The 20,384-nt window shown below is 39.8% G+C and overlaps 1 protein-coding gene across 12 annotated transcripts in view; it reads left to right on the forward strand.

Annotated features, from left to right (window-relative positions):
- Positions 1-20,384, forward strand: part of UNC79 (unc-79 homolog, NALCN channel complex subunit) — a 119,907-nt gene that overhangs the window by 94,501 nt on the left and 5,022 nt on the right. For 11 of the 12 annotated variants that reach the window (XM_057413434.1, XM_057413436.1, XM_057413437.1 and 8 more), the window contains 6 exons: positions 5,197-5,274; positions 9,572-9,661; positions 14,091-14,266; positions 15,989-16,175; positions 17,497-17,694; positions 19,847-19,924. In XM_057413434.1, coding sequence (XP_057269417.1) covers positions 5,197-5,274; positions 9,572-9,661; positions 14,091-14,266; positions 15,989-16,175; positions 17,497-17,694; positions 19,847-19,924 — 807 coding nt within the window. Of the gene's footprint in view, positions 1-5,196; positions 5,275-9,571; positions 9,662-14,090; positions 14,267-15,988; positions 16,176-17,496; positions 17,695-19,846; positions 19,925-20,384 lie in introns of those variants that run through there. The other variant, XR_008972657.1, reaches the window with a different exon arrangement.

Below are 20,384 nucleotides of genomic sequence, written 5' to 3' on the forward strand. Positions count from 1 at the left end.
AAGCTTGTAGGCCAGGTCTAGTGGGGGCTGGTGGAGCTGCTGCTCAAGAAGGGAAAGAGCAGTTTTGGTAGGAGGCTTTCCAGACTGGTCAAGGAGGCTTTAAACTAGATGTGTTGGGGGAGGGGAGCATCATTCCATTCCAACACACCCAGTCAGTTGCCAGCACCTATAATAAATGCTTGGAGCAATGTAGAGATATCCCAGCCACTCCAGCCAATGAGCTGGCTTCAGGTGGAGCTCAGCTCAGATGCCTCTATACAAATGCCCATAGCATGGGGAACAAACAAGAGGAGTTAGAGATGTGTGCACGTCTACGGGGGTATGATATAATAGGCATCACAGAAACATGGTGGGATGGCTCCTATGACTGGAGTGTTGGAATGGAAGGTTACAGGCTCTTTAGAAAAGACAGGTCTGGCAGGTGGGGAGGGGGAGTTGCCCTTTATGTTAGGGATAGGCTGGAGAGTATGGAACTCTGTCTGGGGACAGGTGAGCAGTCCACAGAGAGTTTGTGGGTCAGGGTTAAAGGGAATATAGCTATGGGAGACATTCCTGTGGGCATCTGTTACAGACCGCCTGATCAAGGAGAACCGGCGGATGAAGCACTCTATAGACAGATAGGAAAAGCCTCACGCTCGCAAGCCCTTGTTCTCATGGGTGACTTCAACCACCCTGACATCTGTTGGAAGGATGGTACGGCCCGGCACAAGCAATCCAGGAGGTTCCTCAATTGTGTAGAAGACAACTTCCTTCTGCAAGTAATAGAGGAGCCGACAAGGAGAGGTGCCATGCTTGACCTTGTGCTCACCAACAGGGAAGGGCTCGTTGGAAATGTGACTCTCCAGGGCAGCCTTGGATGCAGTGATCATGAGATGGTTGAATTTGAGATCCTCAGGACAGTGAGAAGAGTGTGCAGCAAGCTCACTGCCCTGGACTTCAACAGAGGAAACTTTGGCCTCTTCAGGAACCTGCTTCGGAAGGTTCCATGGGATATAGCCCTAGAGGGCAGAGGGGCCCAAGACTGTTGGTTGATATTCAAGGATCACCTGCTGCAAGCTCAGGAGTGTTGCATCCCAACCAGAAGGAAGTGCAGCAGGAGGGCCAGGAGACCTCCTTGGATGGATAAGGAGCTCCTGAGGAAAATTCAAATGAAAAAAGAGGCTTATAATAAGTGGAAGCAAGGACAGGTGGCATGGGAAGAGTACAGGGATGTTCTCCGGGAAGCTAGGGACCAGGTTAGGAAAGCTAAGGCTCAGTTAGAATTAAACTTAGCTAGAGGTATTAAAGATAACAGGAAGGGATTCTACAAGTACATAGCAAACAAAAAACAGACTAGGGAGAATGTAGGCCCCCTCAGGAAGCTCTCGGGAGAACTGGCTACCCTGGATTTGGAGAAGCCTGAGGTTCTCAATGACTTCTTTGCTTCGGTCTTCACTGCCAAAGGCTCTGACCAAACCACCCAAGTCTTGGAAGGCAGATGCAGGGACTGTGAGAATGAAGACCTTGCGCCCACTGTAGGAGAGGAGCTGGTTCGAGACCATCTTAAAAACCTGAATGCACACAAGTCCATGGGTCCTGATGAGATCCATCCGCGGGTCCTGAAGGAGCTGGCAAATGAAGTTGCGAAGCCGCTGGCCATCATATTTGAGAAAACGTGGCAGTCAGATGAAGTTCCCGATGACTGGAGAAAGGGAAATATAACCCCCACTTTCAAGAAGGGGAAAATGGATGACCCGGGGAATTACAGACCAGTCAGTCTCACCTCTGTGCCTGGCAAAATCTTGGAGCAGATTCTCCTGGAAGGCATGCTAAGGCACATGAAAATCAACAAGGTGCTTGGTGACAGACAGCATGGCTTCACTGAGGGGAAATCCTGCGTGACCAATTTGGTGGCCTTCTATGATGGGGCTACAGAACTGATGGACAGGGGTAGAGCAGTTGATTTCATCTACCTGGACTTGTGCAAAGCATTCGACACTGTCCCACATGACATCCATGTCTCTAAATTGGAGAGACATCAATTTGATGGATGGACCACTCGGTGGATGAAGAACTGGCTGGATGGCTGCATGCAAAGACTTGTGGTCAATGGCTCAATGTCCGGCTGGAGACCAGTAACGAGTGGTGTCCCTCAGGGATCGGTGTTGGGACCGGTCTTGTTTAACATCTTCATGGCTGACATGGACAGTGGGATTGAGTGCACCCTCAGCAGGTTTGCCGATGACGCCAAGCTGTGTGGTTTGGTTGATACCCTGGAGGGAAGGAATGCCATCCAGAGAGACCTTGACACGCTTGTGAGGTGGGCTGATGCCAACCTCATGAGGTTTAACCATGACAAGTGCAAGGTCCTACACCTGGGTTGGAGCAATCCCAGGCACAGCTATAGGTTGGGCAGAGAAGAGATTCAGAGCAGCCCTGTAGAGAAGGACTTGGGGGTGTTGGTTAATGAGAAAATGAACATGAGCCGGCTGCAGTGTGTGCTTGCAGCCCAGAAAGCCAACCGTATCCTGGGCTGCATCAAAAGGAGCGTGACCAGCAGGTCGAAGGAGGTGATCCTGCCCCTCTACTCTGCTCTCATAAGAACTCACCTGGAGTATTGTGTGCATTTCTAGTGTCCTCAACATGAAAAGGACATGGAACTGTTGGAACAAGTCCAGAGGAGGGCCACGAGGATGATCAGGGGACTGGAGCACCTCCCGTATGAAGACAGGCTGAGGAAGTTGGAGCTGTTCAGCCTGGGGAAGAGAAGGCTGCGTGGAGACCTCATAGCAGCCTTCCAGTATCTGAAGCGGGGCTTATAGGGATGCTGGGGAGGGCCTCTTCATTAGAGACTGTAGTGACAGGACCAGGGGTAATGGGTTAAAACTTAAACAGGGGAAGTTTAGATTGGATATAAGAAGGAAATTCTTTCCTGTTAGGGTGGTGAGGCACTGGAATAGGTTGCCCAGGGAGGTTGTGAATGCTCCATCCCTGGCGGTGTTCAAGGTGAGGTTGGACAGAGCCTTGTGTGGCATGGTTTAGTGTATGGTTTAGGTATTTTTCCTTTTGTTTTTTACGCATGGCTAGAATAAATCTCTTGCCAGTGACATCTTCATGTACTGCAGTATTTGCAGAGGGAGACAACATGAATGACAGTGAATTAGACTGGAAATGTAGGAAATTTTTCATTTTGAGTTTGGTTTCCCCATTCTCTTTTGACTGCATTGCAACTTTAGGAAGGATACTTGGAACTGGCAGTTCGATGATGAGAAAGATAAGCTAAACAAGGCGTAATTGTTAGTTAGAAATGGAATAGGGTTTGTCAGCTGTTTTTCACATATAAATTAATATCTGTTATTTAACCCAAACTCCCTTGTGAAAAAGATGTAGAAAGCATATAGGAGACCAGTAAAAATTGCTTTGCTGCTGCTTCATATTACTGCCTTCAAAGAAAGTGTTGTCTGAAATAAATGACATTTCTCTTTGGCAAGGGTTTTTTGTTGACTTACATAGCGAGTGCTGTACAATGTCTGTAGCAGTGCACTGAACTCGCTTGCGGATACTGAATATACTTGGCCAGATTCTTCAGAAAATTATAGTCCTTTTTTGCAGCTGATGTAGTACAAGAGAACTGTAACTGACACAAAAATGTTTGACTGAGAGATCTGTCACACAGGAAGACAACGTCTGTTGTCCAGTAGACCCAGTATCGTAAGTGTTCCTTCTGAGCTAGAGTGCATTAGGAGAAAAATGTGTCATCTATTTACTTAAGTCCATTGAGGGTCCTTCTTTTTAAAGAAGTAGAGAGTCATGGTTGGTTTTTGAATTAAGACTCAGCTGTCCACTGGATTGATAGAGCACATAACTCTATGGCTTTCTTCTACTTCCCATGTAATTAGAGCTGCAGTAGAAAAGAGAACCAGGCCATCTCTCAACTGAAATGGGTTAGATTCCTGTTTTGTTTCCATTCGGCTTATTCTGGTGTAAAATAAATTCTAACCAGAAGAAGAGTCAATTGGAGCCAGGCCTATATTTGAGGATACCAAATTAGATTATTAATCTAAACTCATGTTTGTCTTTCTGATATTTATCTCAAAGAGCAGACACTTCATCAAGGCATAGGTTGAGTAGTTCTCAAGTCTTGGTAGGCAGTCTGAGATTGAATCTGTCATTGAACAGTAAAGCTTGTGGAAGTTTGAAGGTAAATTTTAGATCTCTAAAGGATATTTGGAAATATTTTCAAGAGCACTAGTCAGTCAGTGAGAGGACTGCTAACACACATGCATTACACAACTGTAAAACAAACTGCGTAGTCAGTATCTGTCTCAGTGAAGGTACCATTGTATTAATTTTCATTTATTAATGAAGACTTAGACCTTAGTTTTACAGTTCTTTCTTGTCTGCTCTTTCTCAGAAAGTTACATTGCATCACTATGGGCAGAAATTGCCCAAGTAAAGATAAGAGTATTAGGACAACAAGTTTCAGGAACAAGCAAATCATCTGCAGCATGTCCGATGCACTGTTGACACTTATAATGATTTAGTAACAGTATTAGTAGGTCTAACATATGCATGATGTGGACATCAGAGATTTTAGGTCAAGGGATCTGAAAATAAGGAAAGAAGAAAAAGGCAAGGAAAATAAGAAAAACAAATAAACATATTTTACTAGGAAAGAATGATGCGGACCTTCTGTCAGGAAAAGCTTGTATTTCTGTAGTATTGTGACCTGTATTATGCAGAAGTTATACTACACAGTACAAGTATTTCAAATACCAATACTTTGAAATTGTTTGTATAGAACTTCAGTGAAAATGTTGTAATATCACAGTGAAGGACATGGCATGCTGCCTTCATCATCCTCTGTCATGGTTTACTCTATGAAGAACATTTGATATATGCAAGGAATAGCAAAGATACATATTTCTGCTCATAAAGAAAGTCTGATTTATTACATAATATCCTTCAGATTGCTTCTGCACAGCCTGTATGTGTTAAGTAAGCACATTAAAGTCAGATTTTTTTTTCATTAAAATAAGTTCATTTATAATGATGAGTTAACTAGGTTGTTTATAAAGAAAGAGAGCTCCAAAGGCAAATTACCATGAATAAAAGCAAGAAGAGATCTGATTTTAATAAGGTAATTAATAACTTATTAGTGTCTTCAGTTTCTTCCAAAAATAATTCAAAAATAACTTATCTTTAATTTCTTCTTAGTTTGTTTGTGCAGATGCCGGAACAAAGCTAGCTGAGTCGACAATCTTGCATAAACAGATGATTGCTTCTATGCCTGGAGTAAGTACTAAATCAAACTCCACCTCTTGGTTCTTTTTTTTAAACAATATATCTTATTCAGCTCTGTTTGCTTCATTTTAATGTTCGTTCCTTTTAATTTCTTTTCTGCTTGGCAAGTTGTATTGCAGGCAGAGGTTAAGGTGCTTCTTCCTTTTTGTTAATGTTGGAAAAGTTCTGAACTTCATTTTGCCTCCTTTACTTTCACTGATAATCTTTATCCATGTAACTGACTTAGATGGAGTGCCAAGTGTCTGTGCTCAAGATAGCAACTGAGATCTGTGGTTCTATGTAGGGAACAGACCAGCTGAAGCCTCAAAAAATGGTAGGAGGGAGGAAAGCCGCAAGCTATTGCCTTCAATCTCACAAAAGACTATCTGGTTAAAGAAGGGTGTTCAGTGATATTTTTCTGGTAATGTATAAGGCATTCATCTGTATCCTGCTGATGAGTGTAGCTAAATTACCAGTACTCATAATTACATAGGCACAGAATATGCACCTGATGAATGTGTTAGGAAGTAACACAATAGGAGGTCTTGTTCCATGACACACATGACTGAGTACCCAAACAGATGGATGAGGGTTAGCCCGGATCTGCTTCACGAGTTGAGGAACACTCATTTCCCTATATGTATGTCTGTTAGCTTTAGGAGTGACCTAATAGGATCTTTCCCATATATCTTCTGAAGTGTGTGATTTTCTTAGTGCAAATTTTGATAATACCTTTTTTCCTGAGAGAATATTTTGATTTATACTTGCTTTAAATAGATGGACTAACCTTGGTGTTAGAAGGTATGTATATTAAAACTGCGAAGAAACTGTATGAGCTGAATAATCTGCATGCTCTTATGGCAGTTGTGTCAGGCCTACAGAGTGCTCCAATCTTCAGGCTGACTAAAACATGGGCGGTAAGTGAGCAGCAGGACAATGGAGGGGTTTTAATTTGGTCTTAGAAAAATACAATGTTCTGTGGCTTACTTTCAAGGATGCAATACTTATTCCAGGTACTTCTAATATAATAATTTTTCTAGTGCCTCTTACATAATTTTTCTAGTGCGTCTTAAGTCTAGTTTCCTTTGGCATTTTTTTTCCATTCTGGCATAGAAATACTTTCTTTGAAAAATAGCTCCCTGCAGATTCTGCTAAATGCAGAGGCTTCTAATTTGGCCAGAAGCTATTTTGTATTTAGCTGCTGGAAAATCATGAATGCCAAGGTGGGTCATACTTTAATCATTTAGGGGTTTATACTGTTGGAATTTTTTTTGCTATGGCGAGCAGATGTCCAGGAACTCTTGATTCAATTTCCATAAAGAGATTTGTAGTTTCTCTGACTGATAACTGAATCTAGCAATTTTTCTCAGTTTTCAGAAGTGTTTTCATAGTTACAGCAACCGCATTACGCAGTATATTTGTAGGTCGGCTTTTGTACAGTTATGAATGATTGTTATTCTTTGGAAACACTTTTATGTGAGATCTGGTTTTTGAACTGGAATTAATACTATTTTTGTATCTTTGATTAGAAGAACATTGGAAATTACATTTGCTCATAGATACCTCAGATCTGAGAGAACACTGTGCTTGATTCAGCCACAAATTGTGTAGTCATCCAGCTGTATAAACAGATGAACTGTGACATTTTCAACTGTGATAAAAATAACCAGGTGATTGAGATACTGCTATGCGAGAGATCCATATAAAATAGATCATTAAAAGGAGCTAAAATGGCTCAATGTCCAGCTGCAGACCAGTAACGAGTGGTGTCCCTCAGGGATTGGTGTTGGGACCGGTCTTGTTTAACATCTTCATGGCTGACATGGACAGTGGGATTGAGAGCACCCTCAGCAAGTTTGCCGATGACACCAAGCTGTGTGGTTTGGTTGATACCTGGAGGGAAGGAATGTCATCCAGAGGGACCTTGACACGCTTGTGAGGGGGGCTGATGCCAACCTCATGAGGTTTAACTACGCCAAGTGCAAGGTCCTACACCTGGGTGGGAGCAATCGCAGGCACAGCTACAGGTTGGGCAGAGAAGAGATTCAGAGCAGCCCTGCAGAGAAGGACTTGGGGGTGTTGGTTAATGAGAAAATGAACATGAGCCGGCTGCAGTGTGTGCTTGCAGCCCAGAAAGCCAACCGTATCCTGGGCTGCATCAAAAGGAGCGTGACCAGCAGGTCGAAGGAGGTGATCCTGCCCCTCTACTCTGCTCTCATGAGAACTCACCTGGAGTGTTGTGTGCAGTTCTGGTGTCCTCAACATAAAAAGGACATGGAACTGTTGGAACAAGTCCAGAGGAGGGCCACGAGGATGATCAGGGGACTGGAGCACCTCCCGTGTGAAGACAGGCTGAGGAAGTTGGGGCTGTTCAGCCTGGAGAAAAGAAGGCCACGTGGAGCCTTCCAGTATCTGAAGGGGGCCTATAGGGATGCTGGGGAAGGACTCTTCATTAGAGACTGTAGTGACAGGACAAGGGGTAATGGGTTAAAACAAAAACAGAGGAAGTTTAGATTGGATATAAGAAGGAAATTCTTTCCTGTTAGGGTGGTGAGGCACTGGAATAGGTTGCCCAGGGAGGTTGTGAATGCTCCATCCCTGGCAGTGTTCAAGGCGAGGTTGGACGAAGCCTTGGGTGACATGGTTTAGTGTGAGGTGCCCCTGCCCATGGCAGGGGGGTTTGAACTAGGTGATCTTAAGGTCCTTTCCAACCCTAACTATTCTGTGATTCTGTGATTTTGGAAGAAAAAGAGAATCAGGCTGCCTACTGCTTGAGTGAAACAGAATAGATGGGGGGAAATCTTGGTTGGTGAAAATTCTTTTGCAACTGAGCATTATTTTCAGAGGTTTGAGTATAGTATCTTTTATAATTGTTATTCAGTATTTTAGGTCCCTTAGCCCACATAAAGTGGATGGAGGATATGCTGCCAATGACCTTCTTTTACTGTTTGTTATTCTGTCAAGGAAACTGACAGGTATAGGATTTGAAAAGCCAGGAGGTGGCATAGTTCAGCACCATGTAGATTGATATTAACATACATAATGAGAAGTGCCCAGGTCAGTTGCTTCAAAATAGAATGCTAGCAGTTTCTCAGATTTCAGCTACTAAAGCTCAATTATGGCTTAATAATTTTGTGATCAAAACTAAATCTGGTTCTTTTGTATAGTCAGATAGGGTAATCAGTCTCTGTGCTTCAAAGTGCAGGTAATTAAATAGAGGTCAAAGAAGAGTGGTTTTCCCCTGTAAACTTTACTGCAGTATTTTCCCCTGAACCTGTAACTTCAGGTAGAGTAGCTTTTGGTGACTTCAGAAAGATACCTAATTAGATAATTTTAGTATTTAGCCTCAGAAGTTAAGCATTGCTTTTACTTGGCCCCTCAGAATGAGGCATTTATAGTTCTCCTTGAATTTATCTAGCATTATCTTCAGGTCATCAATATATCAACAGAAATTTATATGATACCTAGTGCGTCAGTCATGTCACCTTCTGAAAGCTTCTCTGGTCTGTTTGAAGCCTTTATTTAATCTGACAGCTTTGTTCTGTTGACTGCTTTGCACACCATACTAGCTGAAGGCCAGATTTGTATTTCCTGCTAGGAAAAAGATTATGAAAACTAGTGCTGTGGGAATACAGGAAGTACCAGATTTCTTTTTATTTTCCCATTGAGGCTGTTCTTGCTCTGGCACAGGTTGGTTCTCAATGCTTACACCTTTCTGATCAAACTGGAGCAGTTCATGAAGGAATTACTTTATCCCTTATAGTCCTTGTTTTCCATTTTGAAAATTGTAACTAGCTTAAATGCTTTTAGAATGCTGTATTTTGAAAGATTTTGCTTCAGAAATATCCCAGGAAAAAAAAAAAAGTAACACTTGAATTTCATTGATGTTTAGTTAATTGATGCTTTACACATAAAATGCATGAAGCCAGTCATTTAATCTCTTTTTACATCAGAATTAATGTGAACATAAGGGCATCTATGCCTATGACTGAATTTTGTTTTCTGGGATGACTTGTCAACTGGTGAGAGTTTCATCAGTCAATCTTATTTTGCCATCACAGAATATTTTATGATGCCTGAAGAAGCTGCAGTGACTGGGCTCTTTTTATATTATCATCAGATAAGAAGGGCATATTACAGCGAGAAGGAAAACATCAAAGAATACATATTCCCAGCTGAAGTAATCTAAGTAAAAAGTGAAATAAAGAACTTGATACATATAAACTGTGTTCTGATGAACAAGAAATTAAGACAAAGACATGAACATATTCAAAACCTGCTACTTAAACTTATTTCTTTTATGTTCTAGTGTGGAACAGCGGCAATGGAATGCATGAGGCAATATATTGGGGAAGTGCTGGATTTCATTGCAGATATGCATACCTTAACCAAATTAAAGGTTGGTTCTGTGCATACATTAATCTAAAGTATATGTGCTTTTTATAAAAAATATGCTTTCTGAAATGAATCTGCCTGGGAGAAATGTAGGAAGTCTTTGAGAATGACTGACAGGTTTTTTTCTTTCAAAAAAAAAAAGTTAGTATTGTTACAGATTAGACACTTCTGGGGGATCAGTAAAAAGTACCTTATGCAGTGTTGAAATGCAGGCTGATTCAAACGTCGTGAACATACAGTAAAAATGCATGCTTGGTTTTTCTGAAATGTTAAGGGTATGCTAATGTCATACTGAAATCACTGTAAGAAGTAGTCGTGTTGAATATAACCCATGGAAACATAAACCCCTTTGCCTGTACAACTAATTACACTCCTCTGGGGGAATTTGCGTGCCTCTTATATACACAAGCAGATACTTCAGTGAATTGAAAATTCAGAAATTATCAAAATGCAGTAATTCACCATAATTAAAAAAAAAAAAAAAAAAGCTGGTGGGGATGGTGTCCTTTTTCTTATGGACACTGTTGTTTTCATTGTCAGGTTATAGTCTGTCGATGTTGGGGAAACTGAGTAGTTCTTACCTCTGTGGTCTGAACTGCTTTTTGGTTTCTGTACATTATTTCGATGCCAAATTGTAAGAGGTGAGATAGGACAATAAATTCTGTCAATATAATATAATTTATTTAGGAATGAATTTCATGAAAACATTCCTAGCTGGTCAAAACCTGGAATTTCTGTTTCATAGGGGAAGTCTGTATCTATTAAATTTCCTACAAAATGGAAATTCTTTAATGTGTTTCAGAAAAGAACTATAGACTAAGTGATATTGCTGTTGGATAATAGGAAATAATAAAAGTGTTGCTGTTTCAATTGCTAGCAAAGTAGCATCTACTGTTAATAGCTTAAATGAAGAACGTAATGTTTCAGCTAATATGCCAGTAGTCATAATGCTGTGGAGAGGCAATATTTATTCTATGTAGCATAACACCTACCCATGAGATAGTTCTGTTGTACCGTCTGAAGCTGAATACGAAGTGAGCAGAGAGCTGGAGGTGAAACTTTGGTTAAAATCCTTGGTTTTGTAGAGGCAAGACACCTGTCTTATAGCACAGCCATCTGTCACTTCTCAATGTCAGGCAAAGTTAGAGTGTAGTCTTTTTAGCTAGATACTGGTACCCTGCGCAAGGGTGAATTTCCTTCAGTACATAAAACGGAGGAAGTGGTGTGACTGCCCTTGATGCCTCATAACTTCTGCAAAGCTGGCAAGACAGGTGAATGGTGTGGGAGTGCAGCAGAGGGACTGTTACAGAGGAGAGTCTTTGGTTTCAAGGATGCAGACAATTCTACAGTCTAGCAGTAGAGTTTTAGTTCTTGTGCACCAGCAGTTCGATGATTTGAGGGGAAGTTTGTCAACTGGAAGAGGTCATTTTGTCACTGGACATAGTCATATAGCCGCTAAGCTGCTTTTATGTGCTCTAAAGCTCAGTTGCTGGATACAGAGAGACAGCTGTCCTATTCTGACCAGTGTGAATCACATTGCCATTGCTTACATGCCTGGGCTTTGGTACACGTGAACTTCTAGGGAAGGTCTTTGAATAAGGTCTTGTGTTTGTTTCTAACATCAAGAACTGCTGTGCTTCTGTAACAGAGTGCATCTGCTAATAAAGGGTGTTGCTGGTCTGTTTTGCTGATAAGTCAGTATAGTGTTTCCTTGAAAGGGCTTCTCTGCTGCTGCACCAGTCCTCTGCTGAAAGTTACTGGAAATGCACTGGGGTGTTTCATGCCACAAGTTCATGCAAGCATTCTGTGGCAGTCAAGACAGAAAAAATGATAACCTGTAATGGATTTTGGTACTGGAGTTCACTTACGAAGCAATGAAAGAACTTTTACCCTACTATTTTCTCACACACTCTCTTGTGCACTGTTCCTCTGTTCCCTCCACCCTACCTCAGCCCCAGGAAGGGACACCTTGTTGAAAGTTAATAATACCACAAAGGAAGAAGAATCCCAACTAAACTGAAACTCATGTCTTTTGAAACTCACAGTGACCTTGTTTTACTGGACAAAATATACCTTCTGTTCTTTCCCTGTTGGCCATATGCCTTGAATCCCAATGAGTTTAAAAAAATACTTTAATAAGGGAAGCAGCCTGTTGTACCAGAGTAGAAATTGACTTCAAAGCACAAACTTAATTAATCATTTTCAGCTGAATTGGATTGCCTTCCCACTCTATCCTTTAAAGTTATTCACCCATTTCTCTTACAGCTCAGAACTGCTTTTGGAATAGGTAGGCAAATGAACCATAAATGAGGGAGATACATGTGGTTTGCCAGTTCCACAATAACACATGAACTTATCTGAAACCAGGAATGGGGAAAATTTATTGATAAATACTTGCAGGTATGCGCTGTTCTGTGTAAAATGCGTCTATGTAGAGTTCTCTGCCATTTCCACTTTTTTATTCTGCCTCTTCTCCCTTGAAGTGTAGTTTGATCTTTAGAAATGCTCTTAAAATGCTTAAGTCTGATAGGGTGGTAATTCGTTATGCTCAGTAGGACTATTTTTTAAAATTTTTATACGCAGATAGAGGTTGGACATGAGCTAAAATTTTATCCAGTTCTTCACTTTTATGTTTGAAATTAGACAAGAAGCTTCCCAAATGTGTAGTCTGGCCATTTAAAATTAAGTCAGAACCACGTGGTTTAGCATGTTATACTGTTTTGATTTAACCATGTAATACTGAGGAATCTGAGAACATGTAAGATTAATGTAATAAGAGAGTCAAATATAACCCTAATTTTATGCATTGTAAAGAAAAAGCTTTGGCTGCCTTGGGAAAATTAAAAGGCAGTTCTTGTTTAATCAGACCAGATAAACGTATTCTATGGTTCTAACACAGTTTAAAGTGTTTGCAAGTGTTTCTCAGTTTACAAATAGTCTGAACTTTAAGCAAATTTGCAACATCTAAATTCAAATCCTTTAAGTTCGTTTAATATATTTACTCATGTTGCTTGGGTTTTTTTAACTGAGGTGTCCTAGGAAGTGAGTCTTAAGATTATCCAGTTGTACAGTTTCTTATTACAAGTGTGTATTATCAACAGCATCTGGCCTACTAAATCAACACAAAGACTACTGTATGATTTATATGACCAATTACAATCCCAACAGTGAAAGTTATCCTTGGTTTTCAAATTTTGAAATGCCTTCTCTGTAGAAATGCAGTGAACAGAAATAGTTTAAGTTGTTTTTTCATTTCCAGTGTCTTATTTTCATGTCTGAAAATAGCTTCTTTGAAAGAGGTTAAGTATTTTCAGCCCTGCGTATTAGCAACTGCATTATAAAAAAGGTATAAATGTTAATTTGCAAGATAATCACATTCCAGTTTATTGTTTCTGTTCAGTTTATTATTTCTTTTCCCTTTGGGATAGCATTTTAATTGGTAAAGCTCAGAAAGGTTTTACTTAGAAAATTCTCCAATTTTGGAAGATGTATAATGTATCTGCCTACATACCTGTCTATCCTTTTTACCTGGCTCTATGAGAAAGTCAATTAGATATTCAAGCTGGTACATAACCTTTTCTCTTAAAAGAAACTTCAAGTAGGTGATTTTTCAGAGTTTTAAGTTTCTGGGGTCAGATACTTACCGGTTATAAGATATTATTGGTCCACTGTTTTCTATCACATTGTAATTTAATAGCTGATGACCTGGATTTTCTTGTGCAAACCATATGGCTCTCCTTTAACCAAGCAAATACACTCAGTATGTGTTCTGTTAGTCTAGTAAAAGAAGGTAATGTAAAATTGGCTTGATTAGAAATATACAAGTATCACAAGAAGCACTAATGACACATTCTTTAGAACTGACAAAGCAGGAAAATAAAGTATCTTTCCAGGCATAAATATCTGCATGTTTCTTGGTAAAAGGTTTAACCTTTTCATTTCCAGGGCTTAAAGGCATTTGTAGCTGAATAATGCAACAAAGTCATACTGCTGGTGAATTTTCTAATTTCTGTACATGTAAATGGAATATTGCACAGGGAAGGCATTTCCTGCCCAGATGCTATCTAGCTAAATCTGGTTAGATCCTTTTATCTTAAGCTGTCTGGATATGAAACCTTTAGTTTACATTTGTCAGCTGTTGAGTTTGCTGATGTGGAAAATGCCTATACATTTTGCACAATTCATATTTTGTGTGGGCTCTTGAAAATATGTTCCTCTGTGGAAAGATTTGCATCATAAAGCTGCTGCCACTATGTAGGGACTGGAGAATTTTTTAAAAAATCTATTTCTGACCTTTATTCTGTAGTTTTGTAGACTCAGAGACCCTGAGAAAGTAATTGAAGGGAAATGGAATAGAACACCTTGTTACCTGGAAGAACTTAGTTCAAGTGAAATAGTCTTTTTGGGTAGGAAATCAGATCTTTGTCTTGCAGAGCCACATGAAGACTTGTTCACAGCCACTGCATGAAGACACATTTGGTGGACATCTGAAAGTTGGTTTAGCTCAGATTGCTGCTATGGAAATCACCCGGGGAAACCACAGAGACAACAAAGCTGTGATCCGATATTTGCCTTGGCTTTACCATCCTCCTTCTGCAATGCAACAAGGGTGAGAATGGTTTTTCCACAAAAAAGGAATACTAAATTAGTTAGAAAACATCACAAAATTCTGCATTTATTGCCAGATTCCATAGATACGTCCTGCAGTAGGGAATGGTGGCTGTGGAATGTTGTAACAGCTGTTCAGCAGCTCCTTGATCCATCCATGCACTACTTAAAGTAGATGCTAAAGGAACGGTGATGGTAACTTCATTGGCTTGACTGAAGTTACCCTGGAAATTAACTTGATTCTCGATCTAGGTAAAGACAGTGAAAAGCACACAGGTGCTAGATCAGTCCTAGAATTATAGAAAATATGTTGGGAATTATCGAGAATACAATGGGAAAAGTCCTTTGAAATTATGGAGTACAGATGAGAGAGAACTGTGTCAGCCTATTGGTATGATGATAAAATTACTAACTTCATCTTGTTGAAGTTAGATGAGAGAAATCCAGTTCTTCAAGACAAGTTTTTTTTGTCCCTTTTCACTATGAGAAGCCCCAATTTGCAGTGTTTTATCTTCAAAAAAAAAAAAGGGGGAGATACTTTTCCTTGTCTTGCAATGACAACAAAGTAGATGTTCTGAGTGTAGACCATTGGGACTGTGTTTCAACAAGCCTGTATTCTTGTTCAGGTTTTGTTCCAGACTACCTGCCCAGACCAGGATTCTGGGGACTAAGTTGCTTAGGCTGTAGATACATAGAATCAACTAGGTTGGAAAAGACTTTTAAGTTTATCAAGACCAAAATACATCTACACGTACTTTCATGTAGAACATACCTGGCTTTGGAAATACGGAATTGTTACCTCCTTGTGCTTTAGTTTCTTACATGCAAAAAAACCAACTATGTTTTCTGAGTTGAAGGTAGTGAATTTCTTTAAGACCCTAAAGGTACTTGAGGAAAAGCATCGTGTCAGAGTCTATTAAAAAAAAAATAAATTAATTGTATGCCTCTTTGCTTCTATGAGTCCTTGACAATGACATCAAATTAGAAATTAAAAACAGTAGTGAGAGTTGCCTAGGAAGTAATGACTTATTGACTGAAACCCTTTTTTTTTTTCCTCTGCTTATGAATTCAAAAGGGTGTGCAATCTGAACTTGGTAGTAGCAAGGGGACAGTCAAGATGACACTAGAGAAGTGTTACTCCTTTTTAGATTATATAACTGCATTGCTTTACAATTTGAGATTATACTAGATAGTGAATGAATACATAAGTGTCACAAAAGAACATAGCCCCTGCCCTCAAAAAGATGCAGTCTGACTCTCCAAGGAGAGGTTAAGAAAAAGAGAAATTAACTCTGCTGATGAAGAAGTGGAACACAGTGGAAGTAAGGTATGGTGCCTGCCTTGGAGCTTCCTGTGGAATGAATTCTCTGCCCTTATGCTTCAGCCATGTGCTGTCCAGGGAAGCAGAGAGGAGCATTCCACTTCAAAACACTTCCCATCTGATGATTTTTGTCTTAAAAATCACTGTGTAGTGAACCAGTGAATCTGAATGTTTTAGGCTTGCATAGAGACTGTGTTTTAGACCCCCCAAATATGTTCTGTTGGACTTGCTAGTGGTATGTCAAGTGCCCTAAGGTCTGTGTGATTCTAGTCTCCCCATAAGCTGTACCAATGATCTGTGCCTCCAGCACACTGAGACTGCCTAGTGTGCACAAGGATTCTCCATATTTTGTGGAAAACCAGAAACCTTAGCATCGTTGTAAAATCCACTCTTTCTTGACAGGCCCAAAGAGTTCATAGAATGTGTATCACACATTCGTTTGCTGTCCTGGTTACTTCTGGGGTCTCTGACACACAATGTTGTCTGTCCAAATTCTCCATCATCTTGCATGCCTATTCCACTGGATGCGGGTTCACAAATTGCTGACCACCTTATTGTCATTCTGATTGGGTTTCCAGAGCAATCAAAGGTAAGGGATTCTGTGTTTTAAGCAGAGATGTGTTATATATTGGCCTTATTTTTGCAAACATTTATGTCTTTGTAAGGAAAAAGAAGGGGTAAAACCTCATTAAAACCTGGGATTTAGGGAAAGAAATCTCTGTTTTTTCTTGCATAGCTGCCTCTTTATGCATAGAAAACTGTTGATAAAATTAACTACAATTAAATTTGAGATTCAACAATTTCAAAATATCTCAGGAATAAGGAAGAAAAAAATGAATTCCAAATTGAAGCTTTAGCAATGGACATCTCTGGATGAAATCTCTCAGAATTTATTCTAGTTGTATAGTAGAATTGGATAACCTATAAATAATGTTATAATCAAAAGTTAATTACAAGCAGTGATGGTTCAAGAGTTACTGCACATTATAAGCCATCTGTGACAGTAGTTTAACACAGATACAGCAGCACTCTTTGACAATAACCAGGTTTTTATTAGCAACAGAAGCAGAATGATCACTCATTTATCGTGTACATAAAATCCCCCTTTCTTTCCCCCCACCCAGCCAAGACACTGGTGCTTCCCATTCATTTATTTGGCCTTCCTTCAAATACCTCTTCCCAGTTACCAAGCGACCCTTGCAATGTTTGGTGCAGTCATACTGCCACAGAGCATGAATCACTGTTTCACTTGTAAACTGAGAAAACATCTCGGACCAGGAACATCTTTCTTGTAATGAATTAGTTAACATCCAGCACTCCTGGAAGTTCAGACACTGTCATATATAATACTTGTTAGCAAAGAGCCATGCTTGAGTACACAAAAGACTTGCTTCCCTTGACTGTGAACAGTTCTGTCCCAGCAAGGTAGAAATGGGTGGCAGATTAACAGAAGATATGTAAGATGATGTTTTGTGTATAATGTCCTTTCTTTCAGGTGATCTGAATGACTTGCCCCAGCGATATTTTTGACAGGGAGTCATACATGCCAGAGCCTCCAGGCTTTCCGCAGGCTGTGGTGGAGTTTTTCATCGATAAAATCTCAGAACTAGTCTTGAGTAGCTGTTTTGCAAAACTAACCTTCCCTTTAAAGCAGCTGACCTTAATGCCATACACTAAGATTGCCTGGGGGTGTGTGTTTGCAAATGCAGTTTTTAGTCTGGAAATATAAAAACAGTTTTTAAACATAGAGAAGATATTATCAAGTGCATTTGACTTACCCATTCCTAACGAGAAGGAAATATGTGGGAAAGTGAGAGGCAAGGCTGCACAGTGCTTTGATGGAAGCCTCTGCACTGTATCTCAATACGCTTATTTAAATAAACGTTTTCCTCTATTTTCTATTTCTACAGACATCTGTTCTGCACATGTGTTCCCTCTTCCATGCATTTATATTTGCTCAGCTCTGGACAGTGTATTGTGAACAGACAGCAGTAGCGCCAACAGTCCAGAATCAGAACGAATTTAGCTTTACAGCAATCCTTACAGCCCTGGAGTTCTGGAGCCGAGTGACACCTAGCATCCTACAGCTAATGGCACATAACAAAGTGGTGAGTTAGGCGCTGTGTACAGATTTAGTATAGATTAAACTCAGATGGCTTGGAAGTGTTTCAGTGGAATACATCAGACTATGAATAACATCATAAAGTAACTTCGATGCTTTTGAGAAATTACAAGGAAAGCTAATTAATAGTGGTTAACCTTGCCATGTTCTGAAACAGGAACTAGCCAGAATGTGCCTGAAACAGAATCAAAAGCTAGGGTCTTTGCTTGTTGTATTAAAGGCTCCCTGCATAAGGTCTCATTTTATATATCTTCCTACCCTTCACAGTGGTCCTATTCTTTCATCTGACTCTGCCTAACAGGAGCAACTAAGTGGTGTAGGATAATTCTGTGAACATCCATTTAAATATTTTTGTAACCATGTAATGGTGAAAAAATATGCAAATGCTGACACTTGACTATTCATAACCCATTGGTTACTCATGAAAAATAATCTATATCTCTGGAAAGATTTTTGGGTAATGAATGACTTGAAGGAGGTATTTCTAGAGGGAAGGTTTGAAAGGGAAGTGTTTACTCTGTTCAGAAATTGTCCAGACCATTTTCTGGAAATAAACAAATGCTTACACGTTATCTCAACTACTCACTATTGTTGGAGCAGCATAGTAACATAAGAACCCAGAGGAGTTCCAGCACCCTTCTTATAGGTGCTACCTTTGCTTTCCATTGACAAATGATTCCCAAGTTGAGAGCTTGTTTCTGATAGGCAACACATATTGTGATTCCCAGTTTCCAGAAAGCCATCGCACTTCTGTCATGACTTGTCAAAACTGTTTAACTTTAACTGAGATGGTAATTAGTAGCTCTGACTCTGGAGAACCTGATACTAGTTTGAGGGAGAAAGATTCTTTATATGTGGCCCAATCCTCTGAGTGCTGTTAAGGTTTGGGATTTTCATTCTTTGTTTTACTTTTTCAAATGGAGACTTGCTACCTACATGGAACTTATTTTCTGTAATTCCCCTTTCCCCATGTGAAACATCTCTCACCCCAGGCAGGTAGGGACCTTTGCCCTTTGAATTCTAATTGCATGCTGTACTTGGAAGTCTTTGAACCGGTTACTGTTCCCTTGTGTCTTGTCCTTATCAGGCAAGGACCACCTAAGTTGTATTTAAATGGTATTTTAGCCTCTGACATCTAGTGATGTCTCTGTGATTGACAAACCACTGTTGGGAACAGTAGTTCATGGAAGCTCCATTTGAATGAACAGGAAATATGCATGTTTCTAACTAACCAGTAGTTTAGTTAGACACAAAGGCTTCTTGTCAAGCCTTAGGACAAGAATATGACCTGGAAGTCCAAAGTTCCAGTCTTTTTTTTCTGAAAGTATCTCATTATGTGGCTTTAGTGCAAGTTATTAAACTCTCTGCCGCAGCTATTACTCTGTGTAATGTAGATAATAATACTTGCCTGTCTCACATGGGCATTGTCAGGTTAATTAGCTGGTGTTTGTAAAGCGCTTTGAAGATGAAATGCACTACATAAAAGCTAAGTTTATTATTATCAAGGGGAATTTAGACATAGTTCAGACAGACACTGTAAATACTCACTGCTGGCTAAGAATTCATTGCACCTATGAATTAACACAGTATAAAACATAAAATGCTGTCTACTACCAAATAACTGATATTTGCATCTGTCATAATTCATGGTACAAAATGGAAGAATTATGGATTTGCTGCCAGTTCAGAACAATAAATTGTCTTTTGATGGGGGGAAAAAGATGGGTTTTGTGGATATGTTAATTTTCAAAGATTCAGCAAATAAAAATATCAATTTCTGACACTGATTGATGAGAACTACACAGACATTTCAAAGGACTTATAATGTCTGAAAAGAACAAAGCTGAAGGCAACTTGTTTTGATGTGTGATCTGAATTGAGATACCTCAAGCACTTTGAAATTTTTAACAGATAGGTGTTGCATCAAGGAGAAAATAAGTAAAGAAAAATGTCCCTTTTGTACTCATGTAATATTTAACTTTATATGCCAGTGGCTAAGAAATGCGCATCTAGTGATTCAGTATAAGTGCTAAGCAAATACAGGAAGATTCTTTTTAGACACTGTTGGCTTAGCTTGCAACACTATTATGCTGGACGCTAATTTGGTTTTATGCTTGATTTTCCCTCTCCCCTCCCAGATGGTGGAAATGGTGTGCCTGCATGTGATCAGTTTAATGGAGGCTTTACAGGAATGCAACTCTACTATCTTTGTAAAGGTAGGCATACCACACCATAAGTATTTAGTTAATGATGTTGCCTGTCTATTGTGATTTCCAGGCATATTGTCCTTTGCTTCCCCTCACACTCAAAAGAAAAAAAAGAAAGTGGAGGAAGCTGAGGTCAAATGCTGTTGCAGAAATAAAACCTGGTAGAGCATACAAAAAATAAACTCTCTAGTGAAAAGACCAATCAATGACTTTTTTACATGTTTTCCCATTGCATTATTCTGAAGGGAGTTTTCACATAAAATATCAACAAATCAAGTAGTTAAACACACTGTGAATCTAACAGGAATATGTTGGGTTTTATTTGCGCTGCTGTTATGAAGGAAAATTCTGAGTGTTGTTTTACTCCAGTCTTTTATGCTCAAGCAGGAATTGAAAATAAAGTAGCTAAAACTGAAGGTCTTGGTGTCAACTAGCATGAAAGTATTCACGCTCATTGTGAAAATACAGA

Source organism: Pezoporus wallicus, unplaced genomic scaffold (assembly GCF_028554395.1).
Source record: "Pezoporus wallicus isolate ANWC-B61680 ecotype Strahan unplaced genomic scaffold, APGP_CSIRO_Pwel_v1 contig_3017, whole genome shotgun sequence".
Taxonomy (NCBI): Eukaryota; Metazoa; Chordata; class Aves; order Psittaciformes; family Psittacidae; genus Pezoporus; species Pezoporus wallicus.